This window comes from Hyperoodon ampullatus (assembly GCF_949752795.1).
Source record: "Hyperoodon ampullatus genome assembly, chromosome: 7".
Taxonomy (NCBI): Eukaryota; Metazoa; Chordata; class Mammalia; order Artiodactyla; family Ziphiidae; genus Hyperoodon; species Hyperoodon ampullatus.
Genome location: NC_136920.1, coordinates 40,809,150 through 40,834,711, shown reverse-complemented (window position 1 = coordinate 40,834,711; position 25,562 = coordinate 40,809,150). Strand labels below are relative to the sequence as shown.

The 25,562-nt window shown below is 36.6% G+C and overlaps 1 protein-coding gene across 1 annotated transcript in view; it reads left to right on the top strand.

Moving 5' to 3' along the window:
- The window catches only part of CEP295 (centrosomal protein 295), a 48,380-nt gene that overhangs the window by 7,969 nt on the left and 14,849 nt on the right, over positions 1-25,562 (top strand). Inside the window, exons 7-16 of the mRNA XM_079708569.1 lie at positions 2,121-2,216; positions 11,027-11,167; positions 13,581-13,764; positions 13,977-14,144; positions 15,646-15,867; positions 18,129-18,221; positions 18,375-18,478; positions 20,592-20,729; positions 21,146-21,243; positions 21,502-24,977. Of these exons, the coding sequence (XP_079564695.1) occupies positions 2,121-2,216; positions 11,027-11,167; positions 13,581-13,764; positions 13,977-14,144; positions 15,646-15,867; positions 18,129-18,221; positions 18,375-18,478; positions 20,592-20,729; positions 21,146-21,243; positions 21,502-24,977 (4,720 nt within the window). The remainder of the gene's footprint in view (positions 1-2,120; positions 2,217-11,026; positions 11,168-13,580; positions 13,765-13,976; positions 14,145-15,645; positions 15,868-18,128; positions 18,222-18,374; positions 18,479-20,591; positions 20,730-21,145; positions 21,244-21,501; positions 24,978-25,562) is intronic.

The following is a 25,562-nucleotide window of genomic DNA, read 5'->3' as shown; positions in this document are numbered from 1 at the left end:
TCTCTGATGTTTAAGGACTTTTTAAAAAGCACAATACTAATATAATATTGTTCTCAATATAATCTAATACCCAGTCTGTGTTCAGTTTTCCCCAGTTGTCTCAAAATTTTCTTTTGTTGTTTGAAAAACTGTAATGTTTTTTATTTTATTGGGAAAGAAAAGGATTATTTGCCCTAAAGACTTTCCTACATTCAAGATTTGACTATTGTAAATAGTTACCATTTTACAGATAAAGAAATTAGATTCAGATAAATTAATAAATTTACACAAGATTGTGTAAAGTGATCAAAGAGGCCTGTTTCTTTATGGGAGTAAAATGTTTGATTTTGTGATTTGGAGCTTATTTTTTTTTAAAAAAACATTTAACTTATTAAGCAGAAATTAATTTTGAAAGGTCTTGCCTCTCATTCAGATTATCTTGTTATGGTTATTAAAATGGCTAGTTTGGATGATTATCAAAATTACATAGTTATTTTTATCAAAAAAGTTAAGTAGAAGTAAAAAAAAAAAATACACATACAGGGATATCTAATTTAGTTGTATAGACAAGTGTATTTTATGTATGTATGATCAGCCTAAGTACCAGATATTCTTGTCTTAAGCCTCTGGTTTTGTCAGCCTTCCTGCTTTTATGTTGAGCCATCTGCCATGTGACATTTGATCCAACAAGATCCAAATGGAAAAGGCAAATTTCAGCCACTCCCTCAGTACCTTGTTAAAAGGCAGGCAGTATTTTATCCATGTTTTTTGATTACTTTTGTCATAATTCCTAATGTTCCTAACAAGCCAAGGTCAAAAATTTAAAGCAAGCAAAACATTGTCTGTGTAAGTGATTTGGCAAATATGCATTATATGTAAAAGTGTGGTTGTACTTTTTTCCCCCCAACTTTTTATTATGAAAATTTTCAAAATACAGAGAAGTTAAAAGGAGAGTACAAAGGAACAGCTGTTTGCATTGTGTGGATTTCAAATGGTTGTGTATACATTTGAATGAATAGATACATACGTTTGAATATAGATTGTAGAGATTGCATTTCACCCTGTATACTTCAGCGTGCCTCTGCTAGAATAAGGACATTCTCTTATGCAACCACAATATCACACTAAGAAAATTTATCAGGATCCAGTCAAGGTTTACCTGTTGCTTCTGCTTGCTTTGTCTCTTGGTCTCTTTCAATGTGAAACATTATCTCCCCCAACCCTAGCTAACATTTTATTTCAGAATTTTTGAATAGACTAGACTAGTTTCTTATATTCTGTATTTATCTGATGTGGTTATGTGATTACAAGAGATCTCCATTATAAAGGTATATTTTTCTCTTTTCAATTGCCAAGTAATCTGGGAAGTGATACTTTGGCACCAAATAGGTATCTATCACCCTTCTACATTTATTCATTGGCCTACTTCTGTTAGACAAAAGAGGAGAGAACTTTCTCTTATCAGTGATTATGAACCACCATAATCAGATGATCAAACTTAGAATCAGTAATAGCAGAGCACCTTGCCATTATGTGCCTCCTGATATCATGTAGTAAACTGTACAGCATCACCTATTGAGTATTCTTGTTGAAATATAATTTGGGGCTTCCCTGGTGGCTCAGTGGTTAAGCATCCACCTGCCAATGCAGGAGGCACAGGTTCAAGCCCTGGTCTGGGAAGATCCCACATGCCACGGAGCAACTAAGCCCGTGCGCCACTACTACTGAGCCTGCGCTCTAGAGCCCGCAAGCCACAGCTACTGAGCCCGTGTGCCACAACTACTGAAGCCCACGTGCCTAGAGCCCATGCTCCCAATAAGAGAAGTCACCACAATGAGAAACCTGCGCACTGCAACGAAGACGAGCCCCTGCTTGCCGCAATTAGAGAAAGCCCGCACACAGCAGCAAAGACCCAGTGCAGCCAAAAATAAAAATAAATAAAATAAATTTATTTTAAAAAATAAAAGAAATATAATCTGGCTTTTAAACCTAAATTCCAGCTTAATGGAAATACAGTGCATGATCTCATGAAAAAAAAGAATAACTGATTAAAATACAAAATTAATTTTTTCATTGGATCCTGCTTTAAATGAAAATTAATACTTTTAACCTAACAGTCTATTTTCTGTTTCATTTTTCAGAACATTGAAGTAAAGAAAACTTCTAATGTGAAAACCAGTAGTTCTACTTACCATCATCTTTATACTTTTGTTAGTAGAGAGGTGGACACAAAGCAGGTGATTGACTGTTTTTTCATGACCCTCACTTAATTATTTCTCTGTTCATTGAATTGAGTTACACCTTTGTTCTATGTTTATTGTTCTCAGATATCAAAATTTGAAAAGCTCTGCCAACCATATTAGGGTAATAGTGATAAAAAAAACTTTTAAATATGCTTTGAATTATGATGTCATGTTTATTATGAATGCTGATTTAACATGAAAGAAAAGAGTTGGCTACTTAAACAGTTATATTTTAAAATAGTTTTCTTTTTTACCATAAAACTTTTTTTGACATAAAAATAATACATACTCTGTGAAAATTTGAAACTATACACATAGGCGCAAAGTAGGAAAAACACCCATGATTCCATCATCAAAAAGTAATACAGTTAATACATTAATGGATTTGTTATAGTGTTTATATATAAACATATATACATACTTTTCAAAACATGATTTTTAATAGCTACTTAATATTTCATTATAGAATTATTTAACCATTCTATTGTGTTGGGTTTTTTTTTGCTTCATAAATGCAAACATAATCATCTTGCACATTTTGTCTACAACTCTGACTGTATGTTTAGAATAGATTCCTAGAGAGAAATTATAGGTTCCAAACTATACAACATTTGATAACAGATATTTAATACAGATCATTAAATTGCCTTTTAAATAACATCAGCAACATATGAAAATGGCCATTTTATCATACCCTTGTCTGTATGAAATGTTGTGGTTTAAATATTGTCAGTCTTAAGAGTGACAAATGATTATCACTCATTATAATTGCTATTTCTTTGTAACAGTGGGTTTTCACTTTTTTCGTATTAGATATATCTGTCTACTAGGAAAATAAACTTTCATAGTATAGCATTCATGTGGAGGTTAGAATTCAACAAATTCCATAAGAGCAAGTCAGTATTCAGTCAAGACATGAGATAAGTATTATCATAGAATTAACTTCTTTTTTTTTTGAATTCTTGAATTTTATTTATGTTTTTATACAGTAGGTTCTTATTAGTTATCGATTTTATACGTATTAGTGTATATATGTCAATCCCAATCTCCCAGTTCATCCCACCACCCCCACCCGCCCGCCACTTTCCCCCTTTGGTGTCCATACGTTTGTTCTCTACATCTGTGTCTCAATTTCTGCCCTGCAAACTGGTTCATCTGTACCATTTTTCTAAGTTCCACATATATGCGTTAATGTACAATATTTGTCTTTCTCTTTCTGACTTACTTCACTCTGTATGACAGTCTCTAGATCCATCCACATCTCTACAGATGACCCAGTTTCGTTCCTTTTTATGGCTGAGTAATATTCCAAATATTCCATTGTATATATGTACCACATCTTCTTTATCCATTCATCCGTTGATAGGCATTTGCTTCCATGACCTGGCTGTTGTAAATAGTGCTGCAATGAACATTGGGGTGCATGTGTCTTTTTGAATTATGGTTTTCTCAGGGTATATGCCCAGTAGTGGGATTGCTGGGTCATATGGTAATTCTATTTTTAGTTTTTTAAGGAAACTCCATACTGTTCTCCATAATGGCTGTATCAATTTACATTCCCACCAACAGTGCAAGAGGGTTCCCTTTTCCCCACACCCTCTCCAACATATGTTGTTTGTAGATTTTCTGATGATGGCCATTCTGACTGGTGTGAGGTGATACCTCATTGTAGTTTTGATTTGCATTTCTCTAATAATTAGTGATGTTGAGCAGCTTTTCATGTGCTTCTTGGCCATCTGTATGTCTTTGGAAAATGTCTATTTAGGTCTTCTGCACATTTTTGGATTGGGTTGTTTGTTTTTTTAATATTGAGCTGCATGAGCTGTTTATATATTTTGGAGATTAATGCTTTTTCTGTTGATTCGTTTGCAAATATTATCTCCCATTCTGAGGGTTCTTTTTTCATCTTGTTTGTAGTTTCCTTTGCTGTGAAAAAGCTTTTAAGTTTCATTAGAGCCCATTTCTTTTTGTTTTTATTTCCATTATTCTAGGAGGAGTATCAGAAAAGATCTTGCTGTGATTTATGTCAAAGAGTGTTCTTCCTACGTTTTCCTCTAAGAGTTTTATAGTGTCCAGTCTTACATTTAGGTCTCTCATCCATTTTGAGTTTATTTTTGTGTATGGTGTTAGGGAGTGTTCTAATTTCATTCTTTTACATGTAGCTGTCCAGTTTTCCCAGCACGACTTACTGAAGAGACTGTGTTTTCTCCATCATATATCCTTGCCTCGTTTGTCATAGATTAGCTGACCATAGTTGCGTGAGTTTATCTCTGGGTTCTGTATCCTGTTCCATTGATCTATATTTCTGTTTTTGTGCTAGTACCATATTGTCTTGATTACGGTAGCTTTATAGTATAGTCTGAAGTCAGGGAGTCTGATTTCTCCAGCTTTTTTTTTTTTTTCCCTCAAGACCGCTTTGGCTATTCAGGGCCTTTTGTGTCTCCATACAAATTTTAAGGTTTTTTGTTCTAGTCCTGTAAAAAATGCCATTGGTCATTTGATAGGGATTGCATTGAATCTGTAGATTGCTTTGGGTAGTATAGTCATTTTCACAATATTGATTCTTCCAATCCAGGAACATGGTATGTCTCTCTATCTGTTTGTATCATCTTTAATTTCTTTCATCAGTGTCTTACAGTTTTCTGCATACAGGTCTTTTGTCTCCCTAGGTAGGTTTATTCCTAGGTATTTTATTCTTTTTGTTGCAGTGGTAAATGAGAGTGTTTCCTTAATTTCTCTTTCAGATTTTTCATCATTAGTATATAGGAATGCAAGAGATTTCTGTGCATTAATTTTGTATCCTGCAACTTTACAAAATTCATTGATTAGCTCTAGTAGTTTTCTGGTGGCATCTGTAGGATTCTCTATGTATAGTGTCCTGTCATCTGCAAATAGTGACAGTTTTACTTCTTTTCCAATTTGTATTCCTTTTATTTCTTTTTCTTCTCTGATTGACGTGGCTAGGACTTCCAAAACTATGTTGAATAATAGTGGTGAGAGTGGACATCCTTGTCTTGTTCCTGATCTTAGAAAAAATGCTTTCAGTTTTTCACCATTGAGATTGATGTTTGCTGTGGGTTTGTCGTATATGGCCTTTATTATGTTGAGGTAGGTTCCCTCTATGCCCACTTTCTAGAGAGTTTTTATCATAAATGGGTGTTGAATTTTGTCAAATGCTTTTTCTGCATCTGTTGAGATGATCATATGATTTTCATCCTTCAATTTGTTAATATGGTGTATCACATTGATTGATTTGCGTATATTGAAGAATCCTTTCATCCCTGGGATAAATCCCACTCATCATGGTGTATGATCCTTTTAATGTGTTGTTGAATTCTGTTTGCTGGTGTTTTGTTGAGGATTTTTGCATGTGTATTCATCAGTGATACTGGTCTGTAATTTTCATTTTTTGTAATCTCTTTGTCTGGTTTTGGTATCAGGGTGATGGTAGCCTCATAGAATGAGTTTGGGAGTGTTCCTTCCTCTGCAATTTTTTGGCAGAGTTTGAGAAGGATAGCTGTTAGCTCTTCTCTAAATGTTTGATAGAATTCACCTGTGAAGCCATCTGGTCCTGGACTTTTGTTTGTTGGAAGATTTTTAATCACAGTTTCAATTTCGTTACTTGTGATTGGTCTGTTCATATTTCTTATTTCTTCCTGGTTCAGTGTTGGAAGGTTATAACTTTCTAAGAATTTGTCCATTTCTTCCAGGTTGTTTATTTTATTGGCATAGAGTTGCTTGTAGTAGTCTCTTAGGATGCTTTGTATTTCTGCGGTGTCTGTTGTAACTTCTCCTTTTTCATTTCTAATTTTATTGATTTGAGTCCTCTCCCTCTTTTTCTTAATGAGTCTGGCTCATGGTTTATCAATTTTGTTTATCTTCTCAAAGAACCAGATTTTACTTTTATTGATCTTTGCTATTGTTTTCTTTGTTTCTTTTTCATTTATTTCTGCTCTGATCTTTATGATTTCATTCCTTCTACTAACTTTGGGTTTTGTTTGTTCGTCATTCTCTAGTTCCTTTAGGTGTAAGATGAGATTGTTTATTTGAGATGTTTGTTGTTTCTTTAGGTAGGATTGTATTGCTATAAACTTCCCTCTTAGAACTGCTTTTGCTGCATCCCATAGGTTTTGGATTGTCGTGTTTTCATTGTCATTTGTCTCTAGGTATTTTTTTATATCCTGTTTGATTTCTTCAGTGATCTCTTGCTTATTTAGTACTGTATTGTTTAGCCTCCATGTGTTTGTGTTTTTTAAGTTACTTTCCCTGTAATTGATTTCTAATCTCATAACATTGTAGTCAGAAAAGATGCTTGATATGATTTCAATTTTCTTAAATATACTGAGTCTTGATTTGTGACCCAAGATGTGATCTATCCTGGAATATGTTCCATGCACACTTGAGAAGAAAGTGTAATCTGCTGTTTTTGGATGGAATGTCCTATAAATATCAATTAAATCTATCTGGTCTATTGTGTCATTTAACGCTTGTGTTTCCTTATTAATTACCTGCTTGGATTATCTGTCCATTGGTGTGAGGTGTTAAAGTCCCCCACTATTATAGTGTTACTGTTGATTTCCTCTTTTATAGTTGTTAGCATTTGCCTTATGTATTGAGGTGCTCCTTTGTTGGGTGCATATATATTTATAATTGCTATGTCTTCTTGGGTTGATCCCTTGATCATTATGTAGTGTCCTTCCTTGTCTCTTGTAACATTCTCTATTTTAATGTCTATTTTATCTGATATGAGTATTGCTACTCCAGCTTTCTTTTGATTTCCATTTGCATGGAATATCTTTTTCCATCTCCTCACTTTCAGTCTGTATGTGTCCCTAGGTTTGAAGTGGGTCTCTTGTAGACAGCATATATATGGGTCTTGTTTTTGTATCCATTCAGCAAGCCTGTGTCTTTTGGTTGGAGCATTTAATCCATTCACGTTTAAGGTAATTATCGATATGTATGTTCCTCTTACCATTTTTTTAATTCTTTTGGGGTTTTTTTTGTAGGTCCTTTTCTTTTGTGTTTCCCACTTAGAGAAGTTCCTTTAGCATTTGTTGTAGAGCTGGTTTGGTGGTGCTGAATTCTCTTAGCTTTTGCTTGTTGGTAAAGCTTTTGATTTCTCCATCAAATCTGAATGAGATCCTTGCTGGGTAGAGCAATCTTGGTTGTAGATTCTTCCTTTTCATCATTTTAAATACGTCATGCCACTCCCTTCTGGTTTGTAGAGTTTCTGCTGAGAAATCAGCCGTTAACCTTATGGGAGTTCCCTTGTATGTTGTTTGTCATTTTTCACTTGTTGCTTTCAATAATTTTTCTTTGTCTTTAATTTTTGCCGGTTTGATTAATATGTTTCTTGGTGTGTTTCTCCTTAGGTTTATCCTGTATGGGACTCTCTGCACTTCCTGGATTTGGGTGGCTATTTCCTTTCCCATGTTAGGGACGTTTTTGAAAAAAATCTCTTCAAATATTTTCTCGGGTCCTGTCTCTCTCTCTTCTCTTTCTGGGACCCCTGTAATGTGAATGTTGTTGCGTTTAATGTTGTCCCAGAGGTCTCTTAGGCTGTCTCCATTTCTTTTCATTCTTTTTTCTTTATTCTGTTCCACGGCAGTGAATTCCACCATTCTGTCTTCCAGGTCACTTATCCATTCTAATGCCTCAGTTATTCTACTATTTATTCCTTCTGGTGTATTTTTCATTTCATTATTGTATTGTTCATCTCTGTTTGTTCTTTAATTCTTCTAGGTCTTTGTTAAACATTTCTTGCATCTTCTTGATCTTTGCCTCCATTCTTTTTCTGAGGTCCTGCATCATCTTCACTATCATTATACTGAGTTCTTTTTCTGGAAGGTTGCATACCTCCACTTCATTTAGTTGTTTTTCTGGGGTTTTATCTTGTTCTTTCATGTGGTACATAGCCCTCTGCCTTTTCATCTTGTCTATCTTTCTGTGCATGTCATCATAGAATTAACTTCTAGGAAATAAGAGTAAATCTTGAAACTTGTTTAAAATTGTAAAATATTATTACAAGGTCAGTATTTTATAATACAGAAATAATAACGTCCATCTATTGCTAACTTGCTTTTGTCCTATATGTTTGTTCACTTCACTAAAACATTGTTTTTACATGTTTTTACAGTATTAAATAGATGTTTAATACTAAGATTGATGAAGAAAGACATTTTTCTTCTAGCTGTAATATAGTGTGCCGCTGATGGTATCACAGTAGGTTATTAAACTTTCCTGTTTGACAGTAACTAAAAGACCTACCTTCTTTTCAATTTCTGGACTTGAAGATTATATCAGTAGTTATAAGGCAGTTTTATAAAAACAGTCCCACAACTAAAGCATTCTGGTATTTTCTTTTATTTGCTTCCTCACACCATCGCTTAGGAAAAATCTGTCCTTAAACCTTGGGTTTAAAATGGGACAGTGGAGCAATGTGCTTGGTTTTCCATATAACAAATCTCTGCATTTTCATCTGCATCTAAGCTTATTTCACATGCACAATAATTTAGAATCTTTCTTGGAGTAGAATAATAGGATCTTTACAGCAGGTATTATATAAAAAATACTTGCACTCTTGGCATACATTTTAGTTATTCCTTCAGCTGCTTTCTCCAAATAAGCTACTTTCTTTTTGTTCAGTCAGCCTTTTAGCATGTAAGAGTTGCTATCATTTTTTGTTTGAATATCTTGATAAAGTTGTTCTAAAATTTCTTGTATGTTATAAAATTTGTCTTTGAAGAAGAATATGAATTTGATCTGCTGTATTCCTACTTAGAGCCAGTTATTCTCTAAATTTTGTTTTATGCTACATTTACATTCTCTACACACAGTTAAACAAAACTTCGTATGCTTGAAATTTCTGAATTACTCGTGCCCCTCATCCTGTTTGTTCCTTTGTCAGCAACAGTTAACACAGCACTTGTTAAAATGGATTTTTCATCCTAGAAATATTTTTCCAGTCAGATCCATTATATTGTTTGTTGTGAGGCCCAGAAATGTCAGCAGACAAGCAGAAACACTTAAATTTAGTTTACCATCATACTTAAGATAAGTCCGATGTAGAAGATGCAGAAGTAGCATATTTAGTAATCACTTGTTTTGTGCACTGCAGATTGCAGTTCACGGAAAAGATTTTCAGAAACATGTTTTCTAGAAAGAATTTTTTGCTTAGGATTCACGGTTTTTTGCAAATTTCACATATCTTTTGAGTTCAACTGCTAAAAATGGAATCTAACTATTATTTCAACCAGATTTTTGTTTAAAGTTTTAATTGTATTGACACAAATTTTTAAGGGATTGTCTTTCTAAAACATTCTTGTAAAATCTTGTTTTGACATTGGGCAGTCAGATTAAAACTTGTTTGGGGTGCCTAATTTTTCTCTAACCCTTTATTTACTTGATATTCTTTATGTACCTCATTATATCTGACTGAACATGTTTATTATACACATTGTATGTTTTGAAGTTTTTCCTTCCCTTCAAATTTTGGTTTACCAAAATTGCCATTCTGCTTTTAATTCACCCCCACATGATGTGAAGAATTCCCAAATACCTTTTTTCTTGAAAACCTCACAGCCTAAATGAAATGAAATGTTACTCCTAAAGATTATTTTATTTAATGTTATGCGTTAATGCAATCTGACCTGTGTTTATTTAGATATGCGTAAATATTTATTAGCTCCAAAGGGATTTAATATTTTTCATACACTTGTTTGGCCAGTGCACTCTTTTTTTTTTGGCTGCACCAAGCGGCATGTGGGGATCTTAGTTACCCACTCACACCCCCTGCAGTGGAAATGTGGAGTCTTAACCACTGGACCACCAGGGAAGTTCCTACTCTTTCTGAATACGTTAACTGTCTCTTTACCTATTTATCTCACTGTTTGAGAGTTATAAATAATTTTAGATATATAGTTAACAGCTTTCATGGTCATTATTGTTTCACTTGACTAATTGTCAACATATAGAATATATAAGATTTTTTACAAAGTGAATGTTTATGTTTTTTTGGTTTTTTTTTTTGCGGTATGCGGGCCTCCCACTGTTGTGGCCTCTCCCGTTGCGGAGCACAGGCTCCGGACGCGCAGGCTCAGCGGCCATGGCTCACGGGCCCAGCCGCTCCGCGGCATGTGGGATCCTCCCAGACCGGGGCACGAACCCATGTCCCCTGCTTCGGCAGGCGGACTCTCAACCACTGCGCCACCAGGGAAGCCCCGTGAATGTTTATGTGTAATACATGTTGTGTGTCCTCCCACATTTGATATTATTGTTACGTCAATGAGATGATGGCTCACTGTGCAACCACATAATCATTGATTATGCACAAGTTCTAGGAAGCCAGAAATTACATTAAAGTAGGTGTTTTGGTGATTTTGCTTTCCTGAGGCTGAAGCCAAGCTGTACATTTTGGCTAAAAACCAAAGACAAATCTTAGTGCTTCCCCAAATGGCTTACATGACCTTCAGTGTTTGTGGTTTCTTAACTACTAGCTTTGCAGGTGTTTACCTTTCAACACTGTTGTTTTAATAGAATTTCTTTAAAAAATGATGGAAGAATGTATTTGGATGAGTATAGTTTACTCTGCTTTAAAATGTACAACTTGTAAAACTTTACACTAACAGTTTGACTTTTTTCATACGTACATGCTGTTGATAATTGTGGGCATTTAAAACTATAACTTGTTATCATTTAATTTGATGTAAGTAGAAAAACATGATTTTAAGGTTGTTTTGTTTTTTAGTTATCACTTTGTTTCACACTTTATTTAATTATCTAAAATGTTACTGATTGACTGCTAGCCAGATCCTCGTTTGGCTGCTAAAGAAGAGGCTAAAAGATTGGAAGAACTACAGAAACAAGCAGCAGAAGAGAGAATGGAGCAGTGTGAGAAGGCACATGCACGGGGTTTCCAAGCAATGAAGAAGATCCATTTGGCTCAAGTAAGAATTAAATTCTGGCTGTGACCACTACTGATGGCCTTAGCAATGGCACTGTAAAACTTAACTGGTCGTGAACAGGCTCAGAGGACAGAGTTGTGAAGAATGGGAACATATTCTCTCTGATTCATGTCATTTCAAGCTTCCCAACTTGCTTTAACCTCCTGTTTCAAATTCAGGTTGGGTGAAGCTGTTCTCATTTCTCTTCTAAAATTTTTACTGATGAATGTATTAAAAGTTTAATATTTTAATCAGTCTAAAAATAGCCCAAGAAGAAGTTAATCACTTTTCTAATTTAATTATTTGAATTACATTTGTGCTCTGCAAATTTTAATATTCGATTCATTAAATATTTATTGAGCAAAGCACTCGTTGGCTTTGCAGAATATTGATTCAAGGGTAGAGTCATGATCCTTGCTGTCAAGGAGCTTTGACTTTGTTACAGAGCTGTAAAATATGTATCGTGCAAACTGGCTTTGTAGTCAACAGCTTTACATCTGTCTTGCTTATTGTTGAGTGTTTATTCTTGAAACAGCATAAAAATGATTCATCTTTTTAGAAGTCTGAATTTGACTAATGCATTTAGATGTTTTAAACATTCATCTGAAGAATGAGTTTTTAAGTACTTCTGTGGGAATTAAATGCCTTAAAATTATTTTGTATGGTTTGAACTGAATTATGACCTTCTCCCTTAAATTTTTAGTTCTTATAAACTAAACGTAAGTTGTGATTATCATAACTTAACCCTGGTTTATAAAAACTAAAAGATGAAAATTATAGGTAATAATTCAGACATTCAGTTACTTACTGAATGTAAAATAACTGAATGTCTGAATTATTACCCATAATTTTCATCTAAGATTTAAACCTATAGGAAAAAAAAAAACATGAAAAAAGCAGTTGGTAAACAGAGCACATTCTTCCATAAATCAGAAGTGTTTAGTGTTTAAGAAACTGGACTCTGTGGTCAGTCTTCCTGGATTTTCCTCCCTTCGTCACTGCTTAGCTGTTTGATCACAGGCAGGTTACCTAACCTCTCCGAGTTCTGTTTCATCATCTGTTTTATGAGGGTTAAATGAGTTTAGTAAAACCCTTAGAATTGTGCCTAGAATTTCATAAGCTCACATTGTCAGTGGTCATAGTAGTTGTTATAAATAATTCAAGTAGAATACTATGCCACACTTTCAGTGAGCCAGAAATAGTATGCTTATTCAAATAACTTTAAAGTTAATTTAATGATAATTTAATGATGGTTTGACTCAATATAAAAAATGAATTTGTTCATAATTTGATTCTTTTCAAGGTCAGGCAAAACAACCTCATCTCCAAATGACAAAATATTTACAAATAAGTAGTGTGTAATCACTTAACAAAAACTTTGTTATACAGGCTCTCTACCTTTTTCTAGACTGTATCTCTTACACAAGAATGGTATGCAATACATAGGATTTCCTTTCCCCTGTTTGAACCTTTTTGCTGCAGACCCTATTGTGCCCTGGGATCTTACTTCCTGCCATAGTGTGTTGTATTTGGCCTCTACGTGCCTCTCCAACTTTACCTTTTTTCCTTAACCATCCCTGCCCTCCATACCCTATCTATAATGAACATTGTACTCTCCCTGACTGCCCATGCCTTCATCTGCATAATTCCGTGCTGGAGTTGTTATTTCTTACTTGTACTCCTCCTCCTTCACCCACTTATATCTGGCTAAATCCTCATCCCGGGGGTGAGAGGTCTTCCCTTATCCCCCCCTCCTTATCCTCCACCACCAAAATTAAGTTAGATGACTTCACTAAAACATTGTGCTTAAACTTTCATATTTGCCAGACTCTTTAAACTTAAAAGAGATACGTACAAATCCCCTTTAATCTTAATAAGAGTGTGGAGTAACAAGAAATATCTGTTAAGCCACAGTTACCCTGGCTGGGTCTTGGTGCTCACCTGAGACTGGCTGCTGCTGCTGGCTGTGTGGAGAGCTGGAACAAAGTACACTGCAGGAACGGTGGCAGCTTAGTTAGAATGTAGCTTCGTGACTGTCCTGAGGAAGAAGACCTGTGCCTGGCAGACACTTTGAAGCCCTGAGGCCTAACCAGAGCCATCTTCTCATAGTACTTACTAACATCATACGGTTGACCCTGGCCCTGTATGGGTCCACTTACACCCACATATTTTTCCATAGTAAATACTGTGGTATTGCATGGTCCATGGTTGGTTGAATCTGTGGATGTGGAGGAACCGCGGGTATGGAGGGCCGACTCTTAATTAGTGTCTTTGTGTTTGAACAAATGGTAGAGGAGGGGAGGGTACTAAAGTCCCTGTCGTCATGATTTCTCCACTTTTCCCTCACTATTCACGTTACTGTCCACTGTCCAAAGTGTGTTACTCAGTTGTTAATTAATTCTCTTTATTCTTGAAGAATCAGGAGAAACTAATGAAAGAACTCAAACAGCTACAACAAGAGGACCTGGCACGCAGGAGACAGATGGTAGCGCGGATGCCACCACAACTAGTTGAACTTCCATACAAACGCAGTGAAATGAAAGATGATTGGCAGAGAGAGCTAGAATTTGCCTTTGAAGACATGTACAATGCAGACAGGAGTAAGATATTTTCAGTAAACTTTCAACAATGCTTTGAAACGTTTTGGTGGGAAAATACATTTGTCTTGAAGCAGTTTTTATTTTGAAATGAGTTCTCAGTTTGAAAGAGGCTCTCATATTTTAGACTTTAAACTATGATGGTCTTTAAAATTTTATGCTCAAGTTCTTAGTCATTTTGGAATGGAAACATGTCTCTGTATTTCTTTATTGAGAGATGAAAGGAAACCTGATTTTGCACCTTGAACCAGAGCCTCTGCCCGCTGTGACTGATCAGATCCAAGATGAAGAACTGGACCTTTCAATGGAACAAGAAATTTCAGGGGAGACTGAAAACATTCCAGTGACAGAAGCTGAAACAATATGTTCTAGTGAAGCAGACGGTAAAAACTTCTGAGCTGAATATTGCAGTATTTCATAGGAAAAAAATGCTAATCATTTGCCAGCAGTTAGGAAAGTCTGGTCTCTTTTAAGTGCAAACAGTGACTAATACTCATGGGAGTGATGGGAGGAGGAAACTTCAGATTTCCATCACTAAAGATCCTTTTCATATACATAGGAGGAATGTTATTTTATTTATATGTACATATAGTCTAAAGATTTCTAGGTTATTTAAGTTAGATGATCAATTTTGAATTCATTTGAAAGGTCAGCATTTTTTTTTTTAAGACTTTGATCAAATCACCGGAAATCCTACCATATTAATTACTGCTAGGCACTTCATGTATAATGGTGATCAGCACAAACTTTGGTCTCTCTTCTAAACTTCATCTCTAGCTCCACCATTCTGAACTTTTTCACTTGGCTGTTGCACAGGTACTTAGAACTTGGTGTCTGACAATAAATTTATCATCTTCTCTTGCCTACTGAAACCTTATCTTCCTGCCTTCCTCATGTTAGTGATGATACCACAGTCTGCAGTAATCCAAGCCAGAGACATGAGAGGTACCTCTAAAAAGATAAAGGTGTCTCTTACGCCACGTCTTCTTAGAGACCAAGTCCTCTTCCTTTTGACTTCTTTTCTCCCCATACCTATGAGTATCGCCTTTGTTCAAAACCACTCTGGCTTTCTTTTCGTCTTCACCGTATACTGTGGATAGGTAGTCCTTGGGGTTCCAATTTTATGTGGGTCTCCTCTTAGACTCCTTGGGTGAGGGCTCTAAGCTTTATCCCTGTCTCCTGTGCCCACACTGCTGTCCAAACAAAGTGTAAGCTTCCTGTGGTTTGGCATAAACTTCAGAAGATGGGTTTAGGGCTCAATTGCCGTGAATTCCCCTTGAAACTTCGTTTCTGGCCTCTGCAGAACCTTTTATTTTCTTGTGAACCTTATAGCACATATTTTGAATGCTAGTCTTACACACAGATTAAGAGATGTGCATTCTGTCCTCATTTAGCAAATGGAATAAACATCTTTCTGATACATTTTTACGCTTGAAATTTATGTTGCTGCCTATTGTTGAAAAATACAGTTGACCCATGGAACAGCAAGGGGTTAGGGGCGCCGGCCCTCCACGCAGTCGAAAAATCTGCATATAACTTAGAGTCTGCCCTCTGTATCCAGTGTTCCACATCTGCAGATTCAACCAACCCTGGATCATGCAGTCCTGTAGTATGTCTTTATTGAAAAAAAATCCTCAAATAAGTGGACCTGTGCAGTTCAAGTGCATGTTGTTCAAGGGTGAACTATAGTTGAATTTTGGTGTCCTTATTTAAGTTGAAAAAATTATTCCTGGTTATAAAATTGTGTTAAATTATAAATATTGAGGAAAATAAAGTTGTGCTTTTGTTTTAACCAGTGGTGGTTATAATAACTGAGTATAAAGATAGAATAATTTACCTGCTTTGTAATAGGTGCTGAATAAATTTTTTTTTCTTTTCTTTTAGTTCCCTTGGCAATGAAGACCCACCAGATTCCTTCAAAAATTCTTTTTAAAAAATTATTAAATAAGATCCGAAACCAAAAGTCTCTCTGGACAATTAAATCCATGTCTGAGGATGAAAGCGAAATGATTACAACTGTTAGTGAAACTGAAAGTAAAGCCCTGACAGTTGAATCAGGAGCAACTGTGAGTGAAGACAGAACATTATCCTCTGGGCAGAAACAAGGTAGTTCTCTCCAGTCATCTCATTTTGTAGCACATAAACCCTTTCTAAGTTGTTCAAAAATATGCTCATTTCTGAAAAATCGAAGAATAGAGGTCAAAAGGAAGAAAATATTTTAAAGCCCATAGTGCTGCCACTTAAAGGCAATAAATGTTAGAAACCTTAGTGAATCTTCCAGAGCACTTTAAGTGTAGTAGAATTATATATATATATAATCTTACATATTTCAGTAAGTGGCAAAAAATTCTCTCACTTAAGCCAAAAAGCTTATTATTCTGGTTCTGCTCTTCTATATCCTACATCCAAACCATCATCAAATCCTGTCGGTCCTACCCTCAAAATATATCCAGAGTCCAACTGTTTCTCACCACCTACTATCCTAGTTTAAGTGATGTTCATTCTCTAGTGTAGATTCTTGCCTGTATTAACTGGTGGCCTCCTAACTGGTCTTCTATCCACAGCTTTTGCACCTTCCTGCAATAATCTGTTTCCAGAGACATCCTGTTAAAACACATCAGCTTATCATTCCTCTGGGAGAAGCCCTCCAACAACTACCCATATCCCTCAGGAAAACCATTTTGCTTACAGTGGCATCAAAGCTTTACATGATCTGTGCACACACCCCTCCCCACTACTTCTCTGACTTCATATTCTCCCTAACCGCTGCACCGTAGGCACTGGCTTCCTGGCTATTTTTCCAACACAGCAAATACGAGTCATATGGTCTTTGCAAGTGCTGGTCTTGTTTGGGGGAGGGAGGAATGCTCTTGGATATCTTTATGGTTCACTGTCTCACTTCCTTCAGATATTTGCTCAGATACTGCTTTCTCAGTAACTCCTTCTCAAACCACTCTATGTAAAACAACAAACTTCTATGCCTTCCCCCACCCCCATAATCTTCACTCCCTATCACCTCTACTCCATAGCTCTTAACATCTGATGGACCATAAATTTACTTTCTTGCTTATTTGCTTCTTGTCTTGACACCTACCCCTCTTCACCTTCCTCACCCTCCAGTCCTGGAATATAGGGCTTAATTTTGTTCATTGCTGTATCCCCAGAGCCTAGACTAGTGCCTTATACATAAAAGGTGCTCAGTTAATATTTGTTGAATTAATTGACTAGCCTAAAGCAAAGAGAGGTAAGTTTGGAAGTCAGATACACATATGATATTCAAGCACATGGGCATGGAAGAATTCTTTAGGGGAAAGAATTCAGTGAGAAAAAGGCTTATAAGACCATCTAAAGGGACTGCATCATTTAGAAGATGGCTAGAGAAGCGGCAAGCAGCAAAGGCAGTAAAAAGGAGTGAGAAGAAGGAGAGAGAGTATGGTGTTGGCGTTTAATACAAAGGGACACTTTCATCTTTAATCCATAACCAGGTTATTTTGGAAAAGGCCCTGTGTGAGTAGGCTTTCTCTGGCCTCATCTGGCTTCATTCCTCCCCTTGATTGAGCCAAGTTTTTCACTCCTCACAGGGTCTTAATACCTGCTGATCTGTCTGGAAAGGTCTCCTGTACATCCCCACACTCTTTACCTGCTTGATTCCTCCTTACCCTTCAAATGTCCACTTAAATGCCATTTCCTAAGAGAAATCTCATCTGAGTTCCTAGTCTAATTCAGATTCCTCTGAAATACTCTATTGTATAAGCCCCCTTTTTTCTTATATAGTACTTAGCACCATTTCTAATTTTATAATTTTTTTCTAGGATAATTAGATAATGTTCTGTCCCCCACCTACCTCCTTTGAGGCCTTTTCTTGTTGACCATGGTAAATGTACATACAGCACATAAGTAGGTGCTGAATGAATGAGGTGACTGAATGCTCCGTTCAGTTTCTGGCTACCCTGATGTGATCAAAGTATACTGCTTTAAGTTCCTTCTCTGCTCTGGATTCATAAATAATAAAAATCCTAACACCTAAGTATGTCAAAGATACATTTAAATTTCTTCTCTTTTTACACGTTGGTGCCTTGCTTACTCTGCTCTTTTTATGCTTTCCCATTGTGTTTGAAACTCTGTCAGCCTACCTTTTAAGTCAGTTCTCCTTCGTTTTTTCTTTTTTGTTTATAATTTTAGTCTTAGGTCTTTTGTATTAGGCTAGAATTTATTGCATAAAATATGTGGTCTCTAGAAGGTGGCTGGATCTTAACTAAATAAGACATTCAGGTGGACCAGTGTTAATCTGAATGTAGATTTTTGTTACATTTGTCAGATTTAAGTTTGACGGTGATAATATGTTCATAATGATGTATCTATTACAGTTGTTGAAAGTGACACGCTAACAGTTGACTCTGGACCACTTACTAGTGAAGATAAACCACTTTCATTCAACACAGACTCTGAAAAGGAACAAGGTATTTCTTTTTATCATATTCTCAAATTAAACTTGCTTGATTCTTCACATCTTTTTCCTAATAAAATTACATGTAATAAATGAACAAAAGACATTACAGTGGTATCAAATTCTAAATTATTGAAACTAATTATTGCTTTGGGGATTCTCTTAGAAATGGAAGAGACTCAGCCTATCACAGCTGTAGCTCAGAGTTCAGTTCTACTTCATCCTCAGGAAGAAGCAGCTAGAATTAGAATGGCAGCAAGGCAGAAACAGGTAATTTGAAATTTTTATTTTATTTTATTTTTTTTATTTATTTTGGCTGCACTGGGTCTTCGTTGCGGTGCACGGGCTTCTCTAGTTGTGGCGAGCAGGTCCTAGAGTGCGCAGGCTCAGTAGTTGCAGTGCTCAGGCTTAGTTGAGGTAAGTGGGATCTTAGTTCCCTAACCAGGGATCAAACACAGGCCCCCTGCATTGGGAGTACGGAGTCTTAACCACTGAACCACCAGGGAAGTCCCTGAAATTTTTATTTTTAAAGGTTTCTTTCTTCCCCTATGTACTGTAGTTTTATTTGACCAGTGAAATTTGTCTTAACATCTGGCTACTTTTGCTACCATTTCTTCTGCCTTGTCTTACACATTCATTTGATAGAAGGTACTTCATCTTCACTTGTACTACTCATTTGACCCTTAATGCATTCTGCTTTGTATTTTATACTCTGGTGTGTATTTTATCTTCCCTATAAAGTTTATCAGTTTTTTAAAGGCAGAGACTGTCTTTTTTTTTTTTTTTTTTTTGCCTCACCATGGGCATGTGGAACTTCCCTGACCGTGGATCGACCCATGCCCCCTGTAGTGGAAGCATGGAGTCTTAGCCACTGGACCACCAGGGAAGTCCAAGACTGTCTTTTTTAAAAAGTCAATTTATCCTACATAGTTTCTTGTACAATGCTTTATACACAGTAAGTACTCAATAAATATCTGTTGAATAAATGAGTCCCTGTCATAATATTAAACATTGATCTGGGCTTTGTAATCCCAAAAGTTTTTTTGAAAAACTGTATTTCAAAGAAAAATTTAAAATTCAACTTCCGTAACTGTAATATTTGTCCCTTCTACTTTAATGAAAGATTTTCTTAACACAGATTGCCTCGAAAGAGGCTAATTGTTACTAAGCCAGTCAGTTTATAGTCATAGTTTTTTTAAAAATGCAGCTGAGGGATGACAATTCTATGAGCCAGTATTTTGTCTCAGATAAATGCCTTCTAATCAATATTCTAAAGCAGTATTGTCCAATAGATTTTCTACAGTAATGGAAATGTTCCATATCTATGTTCAGTATGGTAGCTGCTACCTACATGGGCTGTTGAATACTTGAAGTATGAGTAGTGCAACTGAGAAACTGAATTTTCAATTTTATTTGTTTTGGGTTGATGTAAATTTTAATAGTCACATGTAGTTAGTGACTACTATATTGATAGTGCAGTTCTAGAGTTACTACAAAACTGTAAATGGTTTAAATTCCGTTGCTCCTATGAGTGAACGAAAGGAAGGTGAAGACAGGAACTAAGCTATAGCCACTATTGCCTGATTAAGAATAGGTAATATCATATTGAGACATTTTTAATTTTGAAAACAAGATCATTCTTCATTATCTCTAGTAGATGTATTCCTCTTAATAAAACTTCACATACATTCCCTTTTCTATTTATTCAGTGTATGTTTCTTATATATGTTTCAAGGACTACTAGGTGTTGGATTTAACAGGCAACCAGACAGACTAGTCCCTGTCCTCATGAATCTTACAGTTACTTTAACACGTTTTTAGTTCTTGGATTTATGTGTGTGTGTGTGTGTGTTGGTATAATTTTGAGTTTATTTGTCATCACTCTGCCATTATTTTCCATCTCTTTAATGCCTGACAGTAAGGACCGAATGTTGCTCACTGTACTTTTATTTAGCTTGTAGATAACTGCACCCTTCTATGAGTATGCCTAAGAAATCAAAGTGTTGTGAGCGTTCTCGATATTTAATTTCTTAGGCATTATTCTTACTGAGAACAAGGTAAAATTAAAGATGTGAACGCAGAGTTTGCTACTTCTCTGGAGGTGGTGCTTCAGTGGTGATCAAGGTTTCCCTGTGCTCCCAGGAAATAGAAATAGTTAATATGTTTATTTTTACTTCTCTCCCTTTTCCTCCTTTCCCGTTTTCCTATCTCTTGCTTCCTTCCTCCGTCTGGCAGTGGCAATAACAGATAAAACATCACCACTTTCTTCTTGGATAATTGGTACTCTTGGTGATGAGACCTGTTTCTTTTCATTATAATGCATATAAACTTTTCTTTGGCATGAGTTTGTTGTTAATAAATCAATAGTATTTTTGTTATTTAGATAATGGAAATAGAAGAACAGAAGCAAAAGCAATTGGAATTACTTGAACAAATTGAACAACAGAAGTTAAGATTAGAAACTGATTGCTTCAGAGCTCAGCTGGAAGAAGAAAAAAGAAAAAAAACTCAACAGACTGGGGTACGATGCAGGAAATCTCATCCCTACATAGATGGTCGGGGGATAAAGAAGTGTGGGCAATCTTAGCATTCAGAAAAGTAAAGTGCATTTCTAATTTGTATTTGATAATTTTTTAAAAAAAATAATGTATATGTAAAAATAACTTTATACAAACCTAATGACTTTCATCTTTCAGTTTCTAGAGGGTGCTAATATACGTGACCATGACTTCTATGTAACGTGTATGTTGAGCTCTTGGGCTTGACACTAAAAGAGAGTGGTAGATTACTTCATTTCTTAACAATGGAAATGCCAGTCTTTTTTATAAAAAGTAAAGCTATATGGAAGTTTACAATTATAGAACGTCAGTTTATGTAAAGTACTTTAGTACTTATTTCTGGATTTGCCTTTTAGTTAGTATCTTTGTCTTTTATTAGGTTGGCACTGCACCAACATCATGCACCATAAGTTCTGATGAAGATAATCACAGGCAGATGATTCATAACTATCAACAACAGCTATTACAGCAAAACAGGTATTAGCTAGGGTACAATTTATATGTGATAGTGTGTGGTTACATTTTCAGGATTTATTATTTGGTTTATATGAAGGTCTTACCAGGATTCCCTTTAGAACTATGGCCTGTAGATTTCTCAAAGAGCAATGTTAATAACGTTGTTCCATTTCTGCCTTGATTATGGCCACCCCTAGATTGAATTTAATGTATAAACACTTCAGAATGTGGGGCATTTTTTTTAATCAAAAAAGAATAATGCTTGTTTGTTTTGGGTAGGCTTCACAAACAGTCTGTTGAAACAGCCAGGAAACGATTACTCGACTATCAGACTATGTTAAAAGGAAAGTACCCATCCATGTCAGCTACACCATTGATACCTGGTTCTGTTACATCAGTTCCACCACAGAAATCTGAAAGACCCGCTGTTACATCAGAACATGAGGATCAAGGTCAGAGACCCAAGTTGAGTCCTAACAAACAACCTATGCAACCCGTACAGATCTCCAAATTAGAGCAAGATTTTCAGGTTCCAAGACAACATCGCTTTCCACAAAGACAGGTAGAAACAACCGAAACATTAGTCACTTCAGATGTTTTAGCCAAGCAAGCTTTGGAATCACAGGAACAGCCAAAGCAACTCTCACAGACTGAAACACAACAGAGAGACTATAAATTGGTCCCTAAAGACTCTCATACACTTTCAAGGGCTTTGTCACATGATAAGCCACTGATAGTACAGGATGCTAGAGAAAGAGCTGAAACATCTGAGGCAACAACTTTTCAAACTTTTGACTCCCAGCAAATGTTCTCAGAGAACAATGAAAGTATATCGTCTAAGTTAATTGAACCTTCTTCATTCCTACCATTGGTAGCTGAGCATTCTTTTAGTTCTCTGCCTACTAAAGTTGAGTCTGGAAAAATCCAGGAATGCTTTTCAACTGGGAGCAAAAGTGTAGTTTCTGTAAGCCATTCTGTAGTTGGCCAAACGCAGGATAAGTCTTTGCCATTCTCAGAGAATATCATAGCCCAGCAAAGTAATTTGAAGGCTCTCCAAAAACAGTTAGACCTACAGAAAGAAGTTCTTCGGTTAAGACAGGAAGCTCAGGAACAATTGCTTTTGTGCAAACAGAAAGAATTGGAAGGGCAAACTGGCCTTTCTGTATTCCTTCCATTGGTACCTCTGGATTCGTTTGCTTCACTGCCTTCTGCCAAAGCTGAGTCAGGGAGAATCCAGGAATCTCCTCCAAACAAGAAAGAGACTACAGTTTCCTCAGGCCATCCTGGGGTCCCACAACTTCAGGATAGGCTTAATTTTAAATTTCTCCAAGAACAGTTAAATATTCAGAGGGACAGCTTTCAGGCTAGACAGGAAGCCCAGGAAGTATTATGTGTACATAAACAGAGTGAATTGGATGGAAGAGTATGGGCTGAACAGACTGAGCCCCCTTCTGTTCCATCTCAAGGAGCTCAGCATACATTCACTTCACTACCTTCTGCTGGTACTCAATCTGGAAAAATCCAGGACCAGTATTCATCTAAGAGTGGGAAGGAAATTCTCTCAATCCAATCTGAAATCCCAAAATCTCAGGATGGGTCTTCAAGTTTCCTACAGCAGTTCCAACCTTTGCATGATAGTTTGAAGTTGCTCCAAGAACAGCTGACTACACAGAGGGGTGCTCTTCAGGCCAGGCATGAAGCCCAGGCAGAATTACTTTTACGTAGACAAAGGGACTTGGAAGACTCTAAGTCTGTGCAGATGAGTTCTTCGTTCCTGCCAGTGGTCACTCAACGTTCAGTTGCTTCACAAGCTTCTTCTAAAACTGAGCCTAGAAGAATTCAGAGCTTTTATTTCTCTGAGAAGGAGAGTGTTATTCCCTCAAGTCATTTGGTAATGCCAGCATTTCAGGATGAGTCTCTTAGTTTTCCACAGCGTAGCCTGCCACAGCAGGAAAATCTAACAACACTCGAAGGTCAGTCACACATTCAGAGGGTAATACTTGGTGCTAAACAAGAAACTCAGGAATTTGTACACAAACAAAGTGAATTAGAAAAAAAAATTCCTTCTGAACAGACTGGCACCTCTTTATCTCTGTCTCAGGGAGCTGAATCTGAAAAATTCCAGGACTATATGTCATTCAGGAGTGACAGTACAGTTCCCTTAAGCCATTGGAAGATCCCAAGATTTCAGGAAAGACTTCTGGGGTTTTCACGACATATACAACCTCTACAAGATAATTTGGAAGGACACCAAGAATGGTTAGACACAGAAGAGGAGGCCCTTCAGTTTAGCCAGAAGACCCAAGGGAATGTATCTTCTGAACAAACTGTTCCCTCACTCACACCCCAGTTAGCACAGCTTTCTTTTCCTTCATTGCCTTCTGCTGAATCTCTTACAACCCGGGAACCTCTTTCAACAGAGAGTGAGAGTAGAATTCCTTCAAGCCATTTTCAGATCCCAGAATTGCAGGATAGACTTTTGAAGATATCACAGCTTATCCAGCCTCAACAAGATAATTTGAAGGCACTTCAAGAACAGTTAGCTACACAGAGGGAAGCCATTCAGTCTAGACAGGAAGCTCAGCAAGAATTACTTTTGCATAAACAGAATGAATGGAAGGGAAGAATATCTCCCGAGCAGGTTGGCACCTCTTCCTTCCTGCCCCTAGTTGTACAGCGTCCTTTTGCTCCATTACCTCTTAGTGAAGCTGGTAGAATCCAAGAACCTTGTTCAACCAAGGGTGATAATATAGTCTCCCCAAGTCGTTCTGAGATACCAAGGTTGCCTGATAGGCTTTTGGGTTTACCACAGCCTGTTTTACCTCAACAAGATTATCCGATTACATTTCAACAGGAACACGTGTATACACAGACAGGTCCCCTTCCATGTAGCGAGAAAACCCAGAAAGAGTTGGTTTTGCCCAGACAATATAAATTTGAGGAAAAGTCATCTGAGCATTTTATCCAACCTCTCCATGGTGATTTGAAGGCACTTCAAGAGCAGTTAGACATACAGAGGAAAGCCACTCAATCTAGACAGGAAGTCCGAGAAGAATTGCTTTTGCAAAGACTAAGTAAATTGGAGAAAGGGGTCTCACCTGAGCAGACCAGCACCTCTTCATCCTTATCCCACATAGCACTGCCTGTTGCTGACTCTGAAAGAATCCAAAAATCTCTTCCAACCAGAAGTGACAATACTGTTTCCTCAAGTCATCCTGAGATTCCAAGGTCTCAGGATAGGCTTTTGAGTTTATCCCAGGCTTTTCTGCCTCAGCAAGATCATGTGTCAGCACAGTTGGGCTTACAGAGAGAAGTGCTGCATTTTAATGAAAAAGCTCAGGAAAAACTGCTTTTAAACAAGCAAGCAGAGCTGATTGAAGGTGACTCTTCTGAGCAGCCTGTTACCTCTATGTTTCTACCCAAGGAAAGAGAGCATTCATTTATTCCACTACCTTTTGCTGAAGTAAAATCTAAAAACATTTGTGAATTGTATTCAGCCAAGAACGAACATGCAGCTCCTTCAAGTGCTTCTATGAGCCCAAGACTTCAAGATAGATTTTTGAGTTTTTCACAACCTCTCTTAGCTCAGCAAGATAATTTGGGACTTCAGAAGCAGATGAAGCTACAAAAGGAAGTTCTGCATTATGGCCAAAAAGCCCAAGAAGAATTGCTTGTACAGAGACAAACAGCATTGCAGCAGCACATTCAGAAACATCAGGAGACCTTGAAGGATTTCTTTAAAGACAGTCAGGTATGTATTAATCTTGAATATCTAAGAATTAAACATCGACAATAACCCAACTCAGCCAAGCTAAATATTTGTTTCAATCCTAGGTCGAAATAAGTTCTTAGTTATTGAGAATAAGTGGTTTGACCTTAACTGTGCTTTAATTTTCTACCTTAAACAACGTGCAAATTAAAAGGTAAAAAGTGATCCACCTTGCATGGCGTTTATGAAGTTAATAGTTATTTGAAGCCCAACTAATTTCAGCCACTGGTTTGATACAACCAAACTCAAACATCATGGAAAATGTAGGTTGCCTTTTGAAGTTTTGTTATAAAGGATTTTGAGCTTACCACAAGAAGATTAAATTGTAAAGTAACTAGTTAGCAGAATTTCTCTTAGGCAAATGGCAGACTTTGTGCTTTCTGTATAGCACTTTGTTGACATTTGTGTAGAATCAAAATCAATACCATCTTTTTCCATAAATGACAATATTAACATCTGTTACAAAAGTGGTGCGATTTTAGGCTGATGGACCGCCGGACCGGCTGCTTGTGACTGAATTGTTGAGAGGATTCTGATGTGCTCACTCAGATGACTATTCATAGTTTCTCTA